Source organism: Phoca vitulina, unplaced genomic scaffold (genome assembly GCF_004348235.1).
Source record: "Phoca vitulina isolate PV1807 unplaced genomic scaffold, GSC_HSeal_1.0 scaffold323, whole genome shotgun sequence".
Taxonomy (NCBI): domain Eukaryota; kingdom Metazoa; phylum Chordata; class Mammalia; order Carnivora; family Phocidae; genus Phoca; species Phoca vitulina.
Window position 1 is genome coordinate 1 of NW_022590010.1, and position 19747 is coordinate 19747.

Sequence of the window (19747 nt, forward strand, 5' to 3'; positions counted from 1 at the left end):
CCCCCTCCCCTCTAGAACCCTCAGTTTGTTTTTCAGAGTCCATTGTCTCTCATGGTTCTTCTCCCCCTCCGATTTCCCCCCCTTCATTCTTCCCCTCCTGCTACATTCTTCTTCTTTTTTTCTTTCTTAACATATATTGCATTATTTGTTTCAGAGGTACAGATCTGAGATTCAACAGTCTGCAAGGTTGTTTTAACATTTAAGAATTAATTAATGCAATTTATCATACTAAGTTAAAGAAGGAGACAAGAAATACAACCATCTTGATAGAATCTTAAAATATCATTTGACATAATTCAACACCTATACTTAATTTTTCTATTTCTAGATTTTAAAAATTCTATTAAAAGGGAATTTTCTTGATCTAAGAAAGAATAGCTACCGGGCACCTGGGTGGCTCAGATGGTTAGGCATCTGCCTTCGGCTCAGGTCATGATCCCAGGGTCCTGGGATCGAGTCCCACATTGGGCTTCCTGCTCGTCGGGGAGCCTGCTTCTCCCTCTCCTTCCACTGCTCCCCCTGCTTGTGCTCTCTCACTCTCTCTGTCAAATAAATAAATAAATAAATCTTTAAAAAAAATTTTTTTTAAAGAAAGAATAGTTACCCTACTACAAACATCAGACTCATTTTACCACCCTCAACTTCCCACCTTTGGCAATCACCCATCTATTCTCTGTGTCTGTGAGCTTGGCTTTTTGTATTTTCCTTTTTGGTTTTTATTTTTTTGGTTCAACATATAGATGAGATCACTCTCATTTACCTTTCTCTGTGTGACATATTTCACTTAGCATAATGTCCTCAAGGTCCATTGGTGGTGTCACAAATGGCAAAACTTCATTCTTTCTTATGGCTGAATAATATTTGTTGATGTATGTATACCATATTTGCTTTATCCATTCATCTCTTAATGGACACTTAGGTCATTTCCATATCTTCGCTATTGTAAATAATGCTGCAATGACTATGGGGATGCAAATATCTTTTCAAGTTAATGTTTTAATTTTCTTTGATTAAATACCCAGACATGGAATTGCTAGATCTTATGAAACATCTATTTTTAATCTTTTTGAGGAATTTCACACTGTTTTCCATAGTAGCTGCACCAATTTACATTCACACCAATAGTGCACAAGGGTTCATTTTGTCACATCCCTGCCAACAACCCTTGTTATTTCTTGTCTTTTTGATAATAGCCATTCTAACAAGCATAAAGTGATATGTCATTGTGGATTTGATTTGCTTTTTCTTCATGATTAGTGACATCGAGCATCTTTGCATGTGCCTGTTGTTCACTGGTATGTATTCTTTGGGGAAATGTGTATTCAGATCCTCTGCCCAATTTTTAATTTGATTGGAGGCTTTTTGCTATTAAGTTGAATGAGTTCTTTATGTATTTTGGGTATTAAACCCTCACCAGATAAATGATTTGCAAATATTTTCTCCCATTTCGTAGGTTGCATTTTCATTTTGTTGATGGCTTCCTTTGCTGTGCAAAATCTTTTTAGTTTGATGGAGTTGCACTTTTCATTTTTACTTTTATGGGCTTTTGCCTTTGGTGCCCAATCCAAAAAATCATCACCAAGACAGATGTCAAGGTGATGACTGCCTATGTTTCCTTCCAGGAGTTCTATGGTTTCAGATCTTACATTCATGTCTTTAATCTATTTTGGGTTTGTTTTTGTGTATATAGTGAGATAATGATCCATTTTCATTTATTTGCATGTTGCTGTCCAGTTTCCCAACATCATTTATTGAAGAGACTATTTATTCCCCATTGTATATGTCTGAACTGCTCTATTTTAAACTAAACTTCAACTGTTCAGAATCTAATTCTGGACACTTCTGTACTGGTGTATTTAATGAATCAATTCCAAAAAGAGTGCCTATCAAAATTGATGTACAACAGGTTTTAGCCCCTTATCAAACTTAATATTCATTAATGTTTTTGTTTGAACATTTTCTGGAAAATATATTTTTTCTTAAAAAATTAAGTATCAGCACACTAACTTCTAAGAACAAACAAATAATCCTCTCGCTTAGTAGATGTTTTCAATTGTAATTGGGTTTAGAGCTGCCATTTAATACCCTGTATTAAAAAAAAATAAACCTCAAAACCTTGATGATGCTGCCCCTCAACAATCTATCATCCTTCATGAGGAAATAATTAAAATTAAAAACACTAATAGTACCAGATAATATAGGTTCCTTACATGAAATTTTTCTCCTCTGCCTTATCTAACATTTCCTTCTAAAGAAGATTATTTGCTCCCATCATTCCAGTGTGTCAGGGAAGACAGGCTCACCCAAAAGGATGAAGTATGGTTTATCTGAGACTACCGCTATAATCCCATGGTACTCCCAATGTGTGGGGGACTGGAAACACTTGAAAATATTAGTTCTCCCTTATAAATTTTGGGGAGGTTTTTGACAATTTCCTTGCTGGTTATGAGTCTGTTCATGTTTTCTATTTCTTCCTGATTCAGTTTTTGTAATTTATACATCTCTAGGAATGCATCCATTTCTTCCAGATTGTCTTAATTTGTTGGCATATAGTTGCTCATAATATGTTCTTATAATTATTTGTATTTCTTTGGTGTGGTTGTGATCTCTCCTCTTTCATTCATGATTTTATTTATTTGGGTCCTTTTTCTTTTCTTCTTGATAACTCTGGCCAGGGGTTTATCAATCTTATTAATTCTTTCAAAGAACTAGCTCCTAGTTCCATTGATCTTTTCTACTGTTCTTTTGGTTTCTATTTCATTGATTTCTGCTCTGACCTTTATTATTTCTCTTCTCCTGCTGGGCTTAGGCTTTATTTGCTGTTCTTTCTCCAGCTCCTTTAGGTGTAGGGTTAGGCTATGTATTTGAGACCTTTCTTGTTTCTTGAGAAAGGCTTGTATTGGATATACTTGAAAAGAGAAATTAAGAAGTCAATCCCATTTACAATTGCACCCAAAACCATAAGATACCTAGGAATAAATCTAACCAAAGAGGCAAAGGATCTGTACTCAGAAAACTATAGAATACTCATGAAAGAAATTGAGGAAGACACAAAGAAATGGAAAACGTTCCATGCTCATGGAAGAACAAATATTGTTAAAATGTCTATGCTACCTAGAGCAATCTACACATTCAGTGCAATCCCTATCAAAATACCACCAACTTTTTTCACAGAAAGGGAGCAAATAATTCTAAAATTTGTATGGAACCAGAAAAGACCCCGAATAGTCAGAGGAGTGTTGAAAAAGAAAAGCAAAGCTGGTGGCATCACAATTCCGAACTTCAAGCTCTATTACAAAGCTGTGATCATGAAGACAGTATGGTACTGACACAAAAACAGACGCATAGATCAATGAAACAGAATAGAGAGCCCAGAAATGGACCCTCAACTCTATGGTCAACTAATCTTCGACAAAGCAAGAAAGAATATCCAATGGAAAAAAGACAGTTTCTTCAATAAATGGTGTTGGGAAAATTGGACAGCCACATGCAGATGAATGAAGCTGGACTATTTCCTTACCATACACAAAAATAAACTCAAAATGGATGAAAGACCTAAATGTGAGACAGGAATCCATTAAAATCCTTAAGAAGAACACAGGCAGCAACCTTTTCGACTTCAGCCACAGCAACTTCTTCCTAGATATATCGCCAAAGGCAAGGGAAGCAAGGGCAAAAATGAACAATTGTGACTTAATGAAGATAAAAAGCTTTTGCACAGCAAAGGAACAGTCAACAAAACCAAAAGACAACTGACAGAATGGGAGAAGATATTTGCAAATGACTTATCAGATAAAAGGCTAGTATCCAAAATCTATAAAGAAATTATCAAACTCAACACCCAAGGAACAAATAATCCAATCAAAAATTGGGCAGAAGACATGAACAAACATTTCTCTAAAGAAGACATCCAAATGGCCAACAGACACATGAAAAAGTGCTCAACATCACTCGGCATCAGGGAAATCCAAATCAAAACCACAATGAGATACCACCTCACACCAGTCAGAATGGCTAAAATTAACAAGTCAGGAAATGACAGATGTTGGCAGGGATGCGGAGAAAGGGGTACCCTCCTGCACTGTTGGTGGGAATGTAAGCTGGTGCAGCCACTCTGGAAAACAGTATGGAGATTCCTCAAAAAGTTGAAAATAGAGCTACCATATGATCCAGCAATTGCACTCCTGGGTATTTACCCCAAAGATACAAATGTAGTGATCCGAAGGGGCACGTGCACCCCAATGTTTATAGCAGCAATGTCCACAATAGCGCAACTATGGAAAGAGCCTAGATGTCCATGGACAGATGAATGGATAAAGAAGATGTGGTATATATAGACAATGGAATATTCCTCAGCCATCAGAAAGGATGAAATCTTGCCATTTGCAATGATGTGGATGGAACTAGAGGGTATTATGCTAAGCATAATAAGTCAATCAGAGAAAGATGATTATCATATGATTTCACTGATATGTGGAATTTGAGAAACATGACAGAGGATCATAGGGGAATAGAGGAAAAAACGAAACAAGACGAAACCATAGAGGGAGACAAACCAAAAGAAACTCTTAATCTCAGGAAACAAACTGAGGGTTGCTGTAGAGGAGGGGGCTGGGAGGGATGGGGTGGCTGGGTGATGGACATTGGGAAGGGTATGTGTTGTGGTGAGTGCTGTGTATTGTGTAAGACTGATGAATCACTGACCTGTACCCCAAAAGAAATAACACATTATATGTTAATAATTAAAAAAAAAAAAAAGAAAATGAAACCTAAAGCTACTGCAGGTATCCTACTACCATTTGAAGAACACTGACATGTGGTGTATGATAGAGATGAGATGCAAATTCCCAGGATCATTGGTGACACCACTGGCCTGATGAAGTGACCAGCTCTGGAGATAGGCTACCCTGGGTCTGTCTGCTATGTGAGACAAGGAGTTAAAGAAAAATAAAGCAAATTAGATTGTTTTTTTTTTTTCTCCACTAGCAACAGAAAGCATCTCCACTGAAATATTCCTGCCATGCATTTTAATTCTACATTATAATGTGACATCAGAGATCTAAGGTAAATGAGACAACTCACTTCTTCATCTCGGAGAACACAACGAAAGTAAAGTTGCAACCCTGAGATCAAACAGGATTTGATTAAACCATATATATATATTGAATACATGTATGTTAGCTTATTAAATTCCCACAGGATGATAACCTGTTTCACACAAATAATGCATGATAGAACTAAAGTATATATAAAATAAACTTTGAAAGGGCTTGATAATTATAGCTGTCTCTGATAGTGGAGAAATTGTGTTGAAATCACTATTACCTTGAAATGAACTTCTGAATCTATTGTCTACTCTTTGGTGTTGTTTTTTTTAAAGATTGTATTTATTTGACAGAGAGAGACACAGCAAGAGAAGGAACACAAGCGGGGGAGTGGGAGAGGGAGAAGCAGGCTTCCCACGGAGCAGGGAGCCCGGATGTGGGGCTCGATCCCAGGACCCTGGGATCATGACCCTAGCTTAAGGCTGAGCCACCCAGGCGCCCCTATTGTCTACTCTTTAGACTTGATTTACATTTCAAAGTGACTCTTCAGATAGACTATGATAGCAGCACTCATCATCTCCTTAACCAATTTAGGTGCATTTCTCTGAAACATTTCCAACTCTTATATTATTGAAGTCTATGGAATTTAGAACTACATACTGATTTACAATTACAGTTCCACAGTGTTCTATCAAACCGCCAAAAATATTTGGTTTACATTGTAGTTTGTTTCCCACCATATAATTTTTGTCACATTTGTTTCATCATTACAGTTTGGTTTTAGTTTTTATGTATTGTCTTTCTAAACTTTTTATTTAAAGTTTTTATCACATAAAATATTTGAAGTTTCATCAAATTAAAACTATTAAAGAAAACATATTCAGAAAATTCCAGCTTTGGTCTCTGTTCCCCTCAACCTATTCACTCATTTTGCCCTGGAGGCAACCATTTTTTAAAAATCCTTCCATTGTAATATATAGAAAAGTATATAGATTAGGTAGATGATAGAGATAATGACAGATGGATGATATAGATAAAATGAGTTGATACAGCTATATACTCCTCTATCTCATTAAACAAAATGTTGAGTACTGTACAAACTCTCTCGTACCTATACAAATGCCTTTTGGAGGGGCGCCTGGGTGGCTCAGTCATTAAGCGTCTGCCTTTGGCTCAGGTCATGATCCCGGGGTCCTGGGATCGAGCCCCACATCGGGCCCCCTGCTCAGCGGGAAGCCTGCTTCTCCCTCTCCCACTCCCCTCTGCTTGTGTTCCCTCTCTTGCTGTGTCTTTCTCTGTCAAATAAATAAATAAAATCTTTAAAAAAAACAAAAACAAAAACAAAAAAAAACAAATGCCTTTTGGAGATTATTCTATCACAGGATGTTATTTTTCCTTCCAGCTGCATAGTATTTCATTGTTTGTATGGCCATCAGAGATTCATAATTTCCCCTTTCTTTCCCAGCACTGCTTCTGATTTCTGCTAAGATAATATCTATCTGGGATGTTCCTGTAGACAGTAAGTTTACACACAATCTGGAAGGGTCAGAAATGCATCTTTTCGCCTAGAGTTGTGGCTTTGTCCTGATGGTCTGAGACTTAGTTATAGGGAAGGCTGCATACCAAGCCAAAGTGTCAGCATGCCACTGAGTTTATCTGAGAGACAGAAAAGGGTGGAAGTATAGATAGAGCCCACCATCAGTATAATGAAAGGGGTTTACTCAGGTTTAGATACTTTCTTATAAAAAAAACAGGGAATGGGGCACCTGGCTGGCTCAGTCAACGGAACATTCAACTCCTGATCTCAGGGTTATGAGTTCATGCACCATTGGGTGTGGTGCCTATTTAAAAACTAGAAAGAAATAAAAATATAAAAATAAAGTTAAAAATCAGGGACAGGGGCACCTGGGTGGCTCAGTCAGTTAAATGTCTGCCTTCAGCTCAGGTCATGATCCCAGAGTCCTGGGATTGAGCCCCACATGGGGCTCCCTGCTTAGCAGGGAATCTGTTTCTCCCTCTCACTCTCCTCTGTGCTCTCCCTCTCTCTCTCAGGTAAATACATAAAATAAAATCTTTAAAAAAATCCAGAGGAGACAAAAGAATGTGATTATAAAAATTCTGAGGGCATCATATCCTTACACGTTACTTGCATTTCTGATATTTTTTGTCCCCTTTCCTTATCCTGTGGTGCAAAGGGACTTGTGTGTTTGTCTTTGAGAACACAGAGAGGTAGGACACCACCATCATATGTGTCATTAAGGGCTTCCTCTTAGATCCAGAAAACATGCCTAATTATAGAACGCATAAAGCCCAAGAATAAACAGGGAATGAAGCAAGGATACTTTCCATGATCCACATCTGAACAAAATTCTGGATTATAAATAAAAACCATTATTTTATTGTGATGGAATCATCCCTTTCTTTTTATTTTAAACTTCTTTTCCTTGAAACTATATGAAGCAGATGATTTTCACCCCATGTTTATTTGAGAAAAGCTTATAAGGACAAGTGAGCAGAAGGTGAGTTCCCATGCAAGGGAGGCAGGAAGGGCTGCATAGAAGGGGACCTGGAGAGAATGCAGATGAGGTACTGCAGTCACACTGGGGTTTCCAGGTCAAAGACGGGGCAGAGGGAGCCAAAGGGAGGACAGGTGCTGCAGGGTCACTGAAGCTGGGCCAACCCGATCTGAGAAAGCATTGTATTTGTGGAGCAATGAGAGCTGGAAGCCTTTCACTCTGCGAAGAAGCTGGGAAGGAAGGTTCTTCCTGGAGTATCGCCATCTGCACATCAACTCAGGAGTCCTGCAGAGAAAGAGCAGAGTGTTGTTTCCAGACCCATCTCTCCAAGCAGCCTCTTCTCCCATCTCCCAGGGCCTGGAGTGAAAGCACTGCAGTAAGAAGAACATATTCTTAGGTCTCCCTGAGCCAAAGCTATTCTACAACACGGGCTTTCTACAAATGGAGAGAAGAAGCTTCAGTGTAAACTGCCTGATTAGAAGTTGGATCCAAAGTCTTTCCCATTATTTGTGTCTTTTACCTTTACCACCTGTTCCAGGATAACCAAATCTATATCTAAAGAGGATAAAACAAAATTACCTGTTGGCTGAAGTCCAGAGTGTCCTGGGAAAGAGAAGGGAAAATGTATACTTAGCAGATACGGAGGTAAATCTGTCCCCACACAGGAGGTCCCAGCCCCAGACCGGCCTCCTTAGATTTCTCTAACAGCACGACCCACATCACATGATTCCAGGGTGGAGAAGAAAGTGACAGATGTGACCCATGAAGTTTCTGTCCATAAATCTAGTGTGATTTCATTAGCTTTACTGGCTCTTCCTTCAATTGGCCCAGGATCTCAACCCAAGATCTCCATGCTTGTTAACCTGTCTCTTATCTCTATAGGCCATAACCTCTTATGCTGTAACATGGTAACCACGGATTGCTGATTTCTGGATTCCTAGGAAATCTGAGGTCAAATTGGGAAAGAAAGGCTTCATACAGGGCCACTGGTGCACAGAGAGATTATTTGATCAAAGCTGTATTTCTCCCCCATGGGGTCTTTGGGGAGTCTCAGCTACCAACAGGTGCCTTACCCTTCTGATTCCGGAAGTAGATGAATAGCCCCACCACGAGGAAGAGCAGACCCAGAACAAAGCCTCCGATTCCACTCAGCATCTTGCTCTGTGCAGACTCAGACTGTGCCCCTGAGAGAAGAAGCAGTTTTAATGATTTTTACCCCAAATCCAACTTCTCTGATGGAGACTCTGGGATTGAGAATTTTGAGAATGAGGAAGGAAGGCTGCCCTAAAGAAGCAGAATAATTGGCAATTTCTGGAAAAGAAATTTAAAATCACATTGAGTAGATATAAAGTTTAGGCACTGAACTTTTTAAATATCACAGCTCTGACAAATCTGCTACTTCAACATCTATGGATGAGGAAGCTCGGACTCCATGAAGTTCAACTAGCTTGTGCAGCGTGACAGAGCTAATAGAAAGAATCCAAGATTGGATTCTCTTCATGTCAGGAAGGTCCCTACAATGTAGAGGATGTGCGTCTTCTGAGATCACAGTGAACAACTCAGAGCAACAGTGCCCGAAGCACAAGCCCAGCCCAAGGCGGGAGACTGGTGCCCAGTGTGAAGACGGGACCGTGACTTGTGAGCTATGTAAAATGTCAAAACATGGACAACCGCTTTTCTGCCTGCCAGGCATAACTGCCTCTCCAAGGAATGTAGGATCTGTAAAAATGATCACAGGATATCTAGAAACTACCAGAGGATTTCTATGACAGCTTATCACTCGGCTACCCCCAGTGACCCGTGCTGAAGAGAAGAGAACATGGAGCAAATGAAAACATGGTGTAAGGAGAGAGAACCCTGACACTCAGGAATAAGCAAAGTCCCCTCCTTGGTGGGTGAGGAACTTAGGAGGTCAGAAAACTTCTCACTCCATTCCACGGTGACAGGGCTCGTCAAGCTTGGGTGCTCCACTTGGCAGGTGTAGACCTCTCCACTCTGAGGAACTGTCTCCAGCATCACCAGGGTCTGGAAGGTCCAGTCTCCATTCCGGATCAGGCCTGTGGACACCACCCCAGCCTCCTCTTCCTGGCCATTCCGAAACCACCTGACTTCAATGTGGCCTGGATAGAAACCATTCACAGAGCAGACCAGGAGGTTGTGGTGCTGCAGGGGCTGGGTCTTCGTAGGATACACAGTCACTGTAGGCTCAACTACAAGAGAAGTGATAGAGGGACTCAGTGAGGAAGATAGAGTCAGTCTTCCTGGTTGGCTGGCTCACTGTCTCCAGTCTCTGGTCCCAGGCTGAGTCTCAAGCAGGCTTCCCCCAAAGCTGGCCATGGGGCCCAATAAGAGCCAGTATCATGAGTCATGAATTTCATTCTGAATGTATGGATCCATTAGATTTGAGAGATATTGGAGAAATTTGTGGGGTTTATTTTTCATTGTGTGAAGCAGTTATTCTGAATTGAAGTGTTTACAAGTTTTGCAAAGCATATGGTGTCTTAATTAAAAGCATGATTTCTGGAGCAGGTTGACTGGGTTCAAATCCAGACTCTGCTACTTTACTGATTCATCCTGGGAGAATTTTCACATTCCTCTGTGCCCCAGCTTTCTCACCTATCAAGGGGAATAGTGCTACTAACTTAACTCTTAGAGTTATGTGAAGATTAATGCACCAAAGTACGTAAAACAGTAACTGAAATTTAGCCTTCAGTATGTGTTAGCTACTTATTATCCTTGTTTTGTTGGAGAGGAAATATGACTCAAAGCAGGGTGGATGAATTGGGGAACAGCTTGAGGTAGATGGGGAAAGAGAGTATGAAATCCTGGGAATGCTACACTCACACCTTAAAACAACACAGAAATGGTTCTACCCTGGGAAGCAGGAAAAACAGAGGTGATTCTCTAGCTCTAGAAGCTGAGTCCCAAGAACAGGAGGAGTCCCGAAAAAGAGAGAAAGCAAGGAAACTCATTTATTTTAAAAAGTTCTCATAATTGCACTCAGCTGATCAATCCTTCTTTGCACTACAAAAATATCTATTATTGGAATTGTTATCATTTTATAATTGTCTCCCTTTTACAACTAACACTTGAGTTCAGGACAGGGTCCGAGACTCACTAACAGGTATCCTTAGTGCCTGAGACCATCCCTCACACTACAGCTTGAATAAATTCAATTTCTGTCTTTGTAAAAGGAGAAATATGGGAAAACCTTTTTACAATACCATAAAATGGTAGATTTAAGACTGATGAGAAACCACTGCTAACAATTTTGTAGTATATTTCATTAAATCAAAATGTTTACATTCCTAGCAGGAAAAGTAATAAACAGAACCAAAATATAAACCAAAAGCTAGGGAAAATGCTAAATCAAATGTCAGCAAAGCATTAATAATCTTATGTATAGAGCATGCATAAAATCCCTGAGAAAAACACCAAAACCCCAGAGATAATAGACAGTAGATAATTTTTACAATGATTAGCGAAATAATATGTAAAAAAAAATGTTCAAGAACCTTAGTAATCAAAGGAATAGAAATTAAAAATTAACAAGATAAATTTTCAACTGAGCATTTGGCAATATTGAAAAAAAGGTCTAGCAAAGGCGAATGTGAGGTGAATTCTTACAACTATATAAAGAAATCATATGCAATTCTTTAAATACTTTCATCATTATAAAAACAGCAGTATCAATATATTTTATAACAAAAATATAATTAAAAAACCTAGTTTCAAAATCATTTCAAGTATGTAAGAATATATACACTATGAAACAAAGCAAGGAGCTTCTGGATGGCACATTAGACTCTTGGTTTTGGCTTAGGTCATGATCTAAGGGTCCTGAGATGGAGCCCCCCTTTCCCTCCCACCCTCTCCTTCAGGCTCCAGTTCAGCAGGGAGTCCCCTTCAGATTTTCTCTCTCCCTCTCCCTCTGCCCCTCCCCCTGCCTGTGGTCTCTCTCTCTCTCTTTCTCTTTCTCTCTCTGTCTCTCGCTCTCTAAAATAAATCTTTTAAAAAATTAAAAAAAAAAACAAAACAAGAAGGAAAAAAAGCAAGAAGTTGAGACCTAAAAGCAGCCTTGGAAAGATCACAGGGGTCTCAGAGGTCCCCTCAACCCATCAAAAATTAGTCAGACACTTTTTGTCAAAGAAATGGTCTCACACACAGACACAGCACACTTTCTTCAGGGGTTTCAGGATTAAGAAGGGTGAGTGCCAAGAACACAGGGTGACTGGCCTCCTCACATTCTCCCCAATCTTTTATTCCTCCCCTCCCCTCCCCTAAACCTTCACCCCAACCAGGACACCCTCCACTTCCTTCCCCAGATCTCCAACCACCTGCCTAGTGTTCCCTCCACCTGGGGCTCCGGACGCCCCCTCACCTCTCCCTCAGGGGCCACCAAGGATGCCAGATGCCCCTTCCTGTGTCCTCCCCGCACACCCACTCTCCCAACCCATCCCCCACATCCAGGCCCACAGCCCAGCTCACATTCATTCTCGTCCCCCTCACTTCACAGCGCACCCCTCCCACTCTCCCCACAGTCACACACGGACACACCACACTGTCCCCACAGTCACACACGACACACCACACTGTCCCCACAGTCACACACGGACACACCACACTGTCCCCATAGCCACACAAGGACACAACCACACTCTTCACAGTCACACATGGACACAACCACACAATCCCAACCACACACTCCGCACAGTCACACAGACCACACTGTCCCTGACGTCGCACTCTCACGTGGATCCTTGTAACTTGTACTTGCTCAAGACCCTGTACGCTCACTCCTGCCCTAGTCTCCGTCTCACAGTCACACACACACACACGCACACATGCAGCCCCCCACGACCCCCCGCCCCCGGGCCGCGCTCACCTCGCCGCTGCACCGTGAAGCTCTCAGCCCCCCCGTAGTTGTGTCTGCACACCGTGTCCACCTCGGCCCGCGTCCGCTCCATGAAGTCCTTCTGGCTGTTCCAGGACTCAGCGTCCGGCCGCCCCAGCTCCGTCACCGGCCGGAACTCCCCCACGTCGCTGTCGAAGCGCACGAACTCCTCCCCGTTATAGATGTATCTGACCAGGAGCCGCACCCGCTCCGTCCCGTTGGAATAATGACACTCGCCCTTAAACTGGTGCACGAAATGAGCTGTGGGGACAGAGACGATCCGGTCACCCGCGGGCTCCTGGAAGACACTGACAGCGGCACCGTCGGTGGCTCCCCCCGCGCCCCCAAACCACCAGCACCCACGGCTCGTCTTTCCTCTGCCGGCGGCGACCCCGTCTCAGGGGAGCCTTCCCGGGTCACTGGGTTCCGGCTCGGCGGCGGACCTCCCAGCCTGAGCAGCGCGGGCATTTGCCCCTCACCGCCTCCTCCTGACAGACCCCAGCCTCCTTCCTCGCCTCCCACAGCCCTTTCCCTGGGCCTTAAACACGTCCCCCCCGCTTCCCTCCCCCCTGAACACTTGGTTTGGGCTGAGCTGGCTCAGGCCCCTGCCGCCCCTGCGAATCCAGAGGAGGAAACAGACGCGTCCCCTCCCCTCCGGGAGCTTACAATGGAGGGAAAGTGATGCACAAAACGCAACCAGGCAAGACTTTATACGGGCGTGAGAAATGTCACAAGAGGAGTGTGCAGTTCTAGAACGGAGAATAATCGGATGATCTCAATCACCTTAGGGTCCCAGAGAGGTGGTCTCAAGGGTGACATGAGATGTGACATCAAAGACTAACTAGATGTAACTGGAGGGTGTGTGTGTGTGTGTGTGTGTGTGTGTGTGTGTGTGTGTGTTTGGGAGAAAGGGAGGCACATTTCAGGTCAAGGTCATGTACCTGTGCAAAAGCTTGAAAGAATTTCCTCAAGAAACCAGAGAAAACAGTTCGCTGAAGCACAGTGAGAGGAAGAAGGAAGTTTAGACTAGAGACGATCCTCACATGGAGCCCACACCAAAAGCCTGTGGGTGGTGGTAGCATTTGACTTTTATACTAAATTCAATGGGATACGACTGAAGAATTTTAAGGAGATGAAAACCATGATTGCAATATAGTTCCTCGATCCTTACCTACATTTCCAAATCCAGAAATCTCAGAAAACCAGATCTTTTTTAAAATTTTGATGCAGAACCCATTTGGCCAATCTAGTCTGATGAGGTAAAGGGTCAGACATGTCAGAGCTCTTATTGGTCAGTCACATGTGCTTCTGTAGTTTCAATATATGTAAACATACACACATCATAATATATGTATACATATATATGCATATACATACACACATATATACCTACATGTATGTATATATTGATATTTCTGTTTTATGTTTAATTGAACTAAGAAAAAAATTTTGTTCAAGTATAATTAACACAAAAATTTTAAAAATAGGGAAAAATACCTCTGTGTTTAAAAGGGAGACAAATAAAAGGGAGCATTTGACATTATCAATAAAATAGAATATAGAATTAACACAAAAGTTTGATATATTTTACTGAAAAATACTTGTGGCAGTCACAATTTATGACCTATAAAGGCAAGTTGTTGAAAGTTAACAGAGATGGTGATGATCCAGAAATCATGAAATATTGAAAAACACTGCATAAGGCAAAAAGTAAAAAATAAAGATCTTGGCTTACACTGATTGAATGGGCTCTACAAGAAACTGGTAAATGTATACAACTTTATAGTTTATTATTTCTGTATTTAAACAAGCTAAAATAAACCACAAAGACCTGAATTGGAAGGTGAGTGTGTGTATGAAGTAGGAGTCTAGAGTTTTGAGAAGCAACTCAGTATAAATCAGTGTTTTTAACCTCAGCACTGTTAACATCTTGGGGTTTTGTTTGTTTGAAATCATACCCCGTATATTTCCCAACTACAATGGTACAAAACTAAAGACTAACAATCAAACAAAGCTGGAAAATCTACAATGTAAATATTTAATATTTACATGTAAATATTAAACAATGCACTACTGCACAAACAGTGGGCCAAATAAGAAATCAAACGCAAATCAAAATATGTCTCAAAACAAAAGAAAAAGAAAACACAAGTGAAATTTATTCTATAAATGCTTGTATTAGGGAAAAAAGTTCAGCTCTCTCCACCAGCCATCCAAGATGCTGAAAGGAAAGGAGGCCAAGGGGTGGCCCTGGACCCTGGTGAAGAAGCAGGAGGCCAACAAGGTGGTCAATCCCCTGTTTGAGAAAAGGCCCAAGAATTTTGGCAACGGACAGGACATCCAACCAAAAAGGGGCCTCACCCACTTTGTCAAATTCGCTGGCTACATCCAGCTGCAGCAACAAAGGACTATTCTCTATAAACGTGTAAAAGTGCCTCTCACGATTAACCAGTTCCCCTAAGCCTTGGATGGCCACACAGCTACTCAACTGTTTAAGCTGGCCCACAGATAGAGACCAGAGGCAAAGCAAGAGAAGCGGCAGAGATTGTTGGTCCGGACTAAAAAGAAAGCTGCCAGTAAAGGGGATGTCCCCCTAAGACGCCTCCTGTCATTCGAGCTGGGGTTAATACTGTCACCACCTTGGTGGAAAACAAGAAGCCTAGCTAGTAGTGATTGCACATGATGTGGATCCCACTGAGCTGATGTCTTCCTGCCTGCTCTGTGTCAGAAGATGGGGGTTCCCCGGCATTATCAAGAGAAAGGCCAGGCTGGGTTGTCTGGCCCACGGGAAAACCTGCACCACTGTCGCCTTCATACAAGTTAATTCTGAAGATAAATGAGCTCTTCTTAAGCTGTTGGAAGCTATCAGGACAAATGACAGATATGGTGTGATTCACTGTCCCTGGGGAGGCAGTGTCCTGGGTCCAAAGTCAGTGGTTCCATTGCCAAGTTGGAAAAGGCAAAGGCTAAAGAACTGACCACCAAACTGGACTAAGTGTGCACTATTGAATTTTCTGTATATAAAAGCAATAAAAAGTTCTCTTTCAGCCAGTGTCAAGGAAAACAAAAAGGAAAAAGGAAAATAAAAGTTCAGACAAACACATTACACCACAGGGAACTAGAAAAAGAAACTTGGGAGAAATTTAGTAGAGGAAGGAAATAACAAAACAAAATCAGAAATAAATAAAATAGAGACTGGAAGAAACAATCACATAGCATTGAAAGTAATGACCAGTTTTTCCAAAAAAAATAAACAAAATTGTCAATGCTTTAACTACATTAACTAAGAAAAAAAAAAGGAGAAAGAAGACTCAAAACCCAAAATGAGAAATGGAAGAGAAAACAATACAATTGATAACCACAGCTGTTGACATTTTGGACAAGATAATTGTTGTGGGAAGGCTGTTCTGTGTATTGTAGGATGTCTATCAGCATCACTAGCCTCTACCCACTAGGTATCATATGAAACCCTGGTTTTGAAGACCAAAAAGTGGCTCCAGACACTGATATTCCCTGGGGGCGGGGTGCAGTGGCAAAACTGTCCCTGGGTAAGAACCACTGTTATACTATCTGAAGTGAAGAAGCTGCTGTTAATTATGAAGCAGCTGAGTATTACATCGAAAAATTTGCCAATATCGTATCTGATAAAAACCTTATCCCAAGAAAATTTATTTTGCCTGAAAAAGCTCAGTACTGGGACCAGATTCTTAAAAAAACTTTCATAGTGCCTAATAAGAGAGTATCAAAAGCTACTAAGAATTCTAGCCAAAAGATAACTGTTCTTGTCTGTGTTAATGCTTCAGGCTCACCCAAAACAAGGTGAGCTGTGATTGGAAAAACTAAAATCCAGGATGTCAAAAGCTGTAACTATTTTACCTGTGCACTATGGTCAAACAAGAAAATATGGGTAACCAGATATATATTTTCTAACTGACTCGATCACCACTTTGCATCAGTGACACGTTCCTGACAGCCAAGCTGGACTGTGAGAAGTGTGTAGTGTCATTTTCCCTGGATAATTGTTCCACATATTGCTCCTCTGAGCTTCTTGTAAAAACTAAAGCTTTTGGCTTTGAATTTCCCCCAGTATGACGTCTGTGTTGAAATCTTATGACCAAGGAATTTTCGTCTCATCAAGAGCAAGTATAAACAATTTTTTAATTCTATTCTTGTTGCAGTTTACAGAGAGAAGCCTACAAATCCACAGGTTTCTGAAAGAATCAGTTACTAGTGCCTGTTTTGAAGCTAAGAATTAATAAAACAACTTTAACAAAGGTTTGGCACAGACTTTGGGCTATGTTCATGTTTGCATAAACTAGCAGATGAAGGTTTTGAAAACTAGCATGTCGTTAATGAAAGAAAATCATATCAAACTTCAACACAAGTTAAAGTTCATGAGATAAAAATCTAAGTGAAAGGACGCTGACATCCACCAAACACTGAGCACCGACAATGAGGCCATGGTGGGCATTCCCCGAGTGATGGAAACATGGTAGTGGCCACCCTGAGAGCATTCCTCAGCTAGCTCCCCACACTCCCACCTCTCTAGCCTTCCTTCTGTCCCTTAAACTCAGCAAACATCTTCCCACACTTTGGCCTTCATCCTGTTCTCTCTCCCTAGAACACTTGTCCCTCAGATCCTGCACATGGCTGGCTTCTTCTCATCAGTCACGTCTCAACTAAATGTCACTTTCTCAGGGAGAGCTCCCTCGCTGCTCCAACTGAAGTCAGGTGAATCCAGTTCTATTTCACAACCCTGGTGTATTTTTTTCAGAGCACTTATTGCTCTCTGAATTTTTTTCTTTTTTATATGTTTATTGGGCTTCCTACTCTGCCAGTACATATCACCCATGATAGTAGTGATTGTTTTTATCTTATTCAAATAGAATTCACTGAGCCTAGGACAGAGCCCAGTACAAAATAGCTGCTCAGAAATTATGTGTGGTTTAAATGAATAAACCAAGGGTTCTGGGAATCAGTCACTGTGAGGATCCTAGAAAATAAGAAGGGATTTAAGCTTCAACACTTTTATTCTTATGATACATTATATCCCTTCCACTTCCTGTGAGAAATTCAAACTTCCTCTTTCTCCTACTGTTCTAAAAAATATCACAGGTAAAGAAAAGGTGATTTTAAGGAAAAAAAAGGAAAATTTCGTTAAGTTTCAGCTCATCTTGTAGATCTGTGATAGTGCTGAGGATCTTTGCAAACAATGGGGATTCTCAGTAATGATGATGACACAGCTGGGAAAGAATACTGAGGAACTGGAAGTGGAGGCAACCAAACATGGCTAATTAAGGAAAACAGAAAACAAGATGAATGAATCTGTGTAATTTGGGATCAAGACCTCAGTAAGCCAATAAGTTCCCTTTTTGCATATTGCCTTTCAGTCTTAGGAAATGTAAATAACCTTCACTCTCTCTGTACCCTACTCAGGGTATATAGTTTGAACCATATGAAATCCCTGATATTTGACTATTTTTGACTTACAAAATCATAATTTCATATAATTTATCCTATACTAGTTGAATCCCTTCCTGTGGGTTCAGGCCAGACAATAGGAAGATGCAGGAGAAACTGACACTATAGAAATGTTCAACATAGATTCACAAAGAAAACTAACCTGTGCCAAGTTCTCAGAAGATATATTAAGCTCTTTAAGACACCAAAAAACACCCCACATGTTATTCTTATTGACAGTGTCATTTCAAGTACTAAGGATCACTGCTGTAGCTCCAGGGTGAGAAATAGAGATAAAATTAACCTCAACTTCTGTCAGAGAACCTCCAGTATAGGGATAAAGGCCTTATAAAATTTGGGGCTCAGGAGAAAGGAAAGGAGATAATGGGAGAGACCTCTTGATACATCCTCACGTATTAGGAAGAGGCACCAACATAACTGATCCAGTGGAGACATAACACAGGGTCTTCTAGGAGAGACCTTTCTAATTCCTTTTGATTCTCCATAAAATTTTCAGAGAAACTTTCCTATTTTCTAGCATAACTCATATAATAAAGAGAACCACTTAATGGGAATTAATTTGAAATCATTATTTCTAAGTCTTCTCAAGAACCTGAGGGAATGAGATGCAAGCCTGGAGAACTTTTATTGGAGGAGAGGTGAGAATAAATGGCCTATATATATGGAGGTCCCTTATGCAGCTCTTTTAGAGAGCAAGCATTCAGGCTCCTTTTGTTTTGGATAGAATTGGGGGTCTATATGACAAGGGTGGTCATTCAAGAAAATACCACAATTTTCTAAGGGACATGGCCTGGACACAGTGGCAAAACTAATTTCTTTCTCCCCACCCCCCCAAAATAGCTTACCACCCAAGGTGTACACTTACGCGGGGTGTCCCTAGCCCAAGCCAAGGGAGGGCTCAGCACAATCAGTATCAACGCCAAAGCTGTCATCCAGGAGCCTCCAAGGAAACACAGACACACCATGCTGGAGAGCAGAGAGGACGGGGCACAGGGGAGCAGGCAAGTCTCACTCAGTGAGGACTGGGACCCTCCTTTGGCCACTTCCCAAATAATACCAACCAAGAAATTCATTTCTTTCTTCCTGGATTGCGTAATCTCAGTGTTTAGAACCAATCATCATCAGAGATTTACTGCATCATCAGTTGCTGGTCAGAGATTCAGTATGAAGAGCCTCTTCTGAAACTTGGATTTCCTTCATTGAAAGGATTATTTTAATTTAATACTTTAAAGGTTTGATCCAGTTGTAAGTGAAACATTTTATTGGACCCCTATTGTGAGCCAGCTCTGTGCTGGGCAGTGTTGTGCAGAAAAGTTTGAACTTTTTAGGAGTATTCACGTCTCTCCCTTGAAGACAGAATTGTTTTAACATGTGTAATGTGTGTGTTTTTAGGAGCTGAGGAGATGGAGGGAAGATGATTGCAAATCAAGAAACCTTTGATGTGGACCTTAATGCACCATCACTTAGTGTTGTAGATTTGGGAAAATTGTTTAACCTTAACCTTGAAATAAAGGCACTGAAATCTTTCTGGTACATCGATATGAACTGTGGTATGATTCTCTGGACAGCTCAAGGAGCAGCATCCCATAGTAACTGATGATATGACAGAATTATAGCTGTTGATTGGAGAGTATAGTCTTATACTTATAGTCATATACCTTATGGGTAGGGAGGTCTCTAATAAACTAAAGGAAATTGGAATTTAGTCATTAACTTAACCCGAATGAAAAGGTTTTTCAAGTTTATTTCCTGATGCTCTCATAGAGTTTGGAGGTATCTCCAGAATATGCAGAGAGAAGGGGCTTAGAACA

At 41.0% G+C, this 19747-nt stretch overlaps 1 protein-coding gene across 1 annotated transcript; it reads right to left on the reverse strand.

The window, feature by feature from the left end:
- Nucleotides 1-7509: 7509 nt before the first annotated feature.
- On the reverse strand, nucleotides 7510-18984 carry LOC116629159 (DLA class II histocompatibility antigen, DR-1 beta chain). Its single transcript, XM_032399455.1, has 6 exons — nucleotides 18802-18984; nucleotides 12447-12716; nucleotides 9490-9771; nucleotides 8635-8745; nucleotides 8141-8164; nucleotides 7510-7846 (listed from the first exon to the last, which is right to left on the reverse strand). The coding sequence occupies exons 1-6, from the start codon at nucleotides 18899-18901 to the stop codon at nucleotides 7833-7835; spliced, it is 801 nt and encodes a 266-aa protein (XP_032255346.1). The 5' UTR covers nucleotides 18902-18984; the 3' UTR covers nucleotides 7510-7832.
- Between the last annotated feature and the right edge of the window lie 763 nt (nucleotides 18985-19747).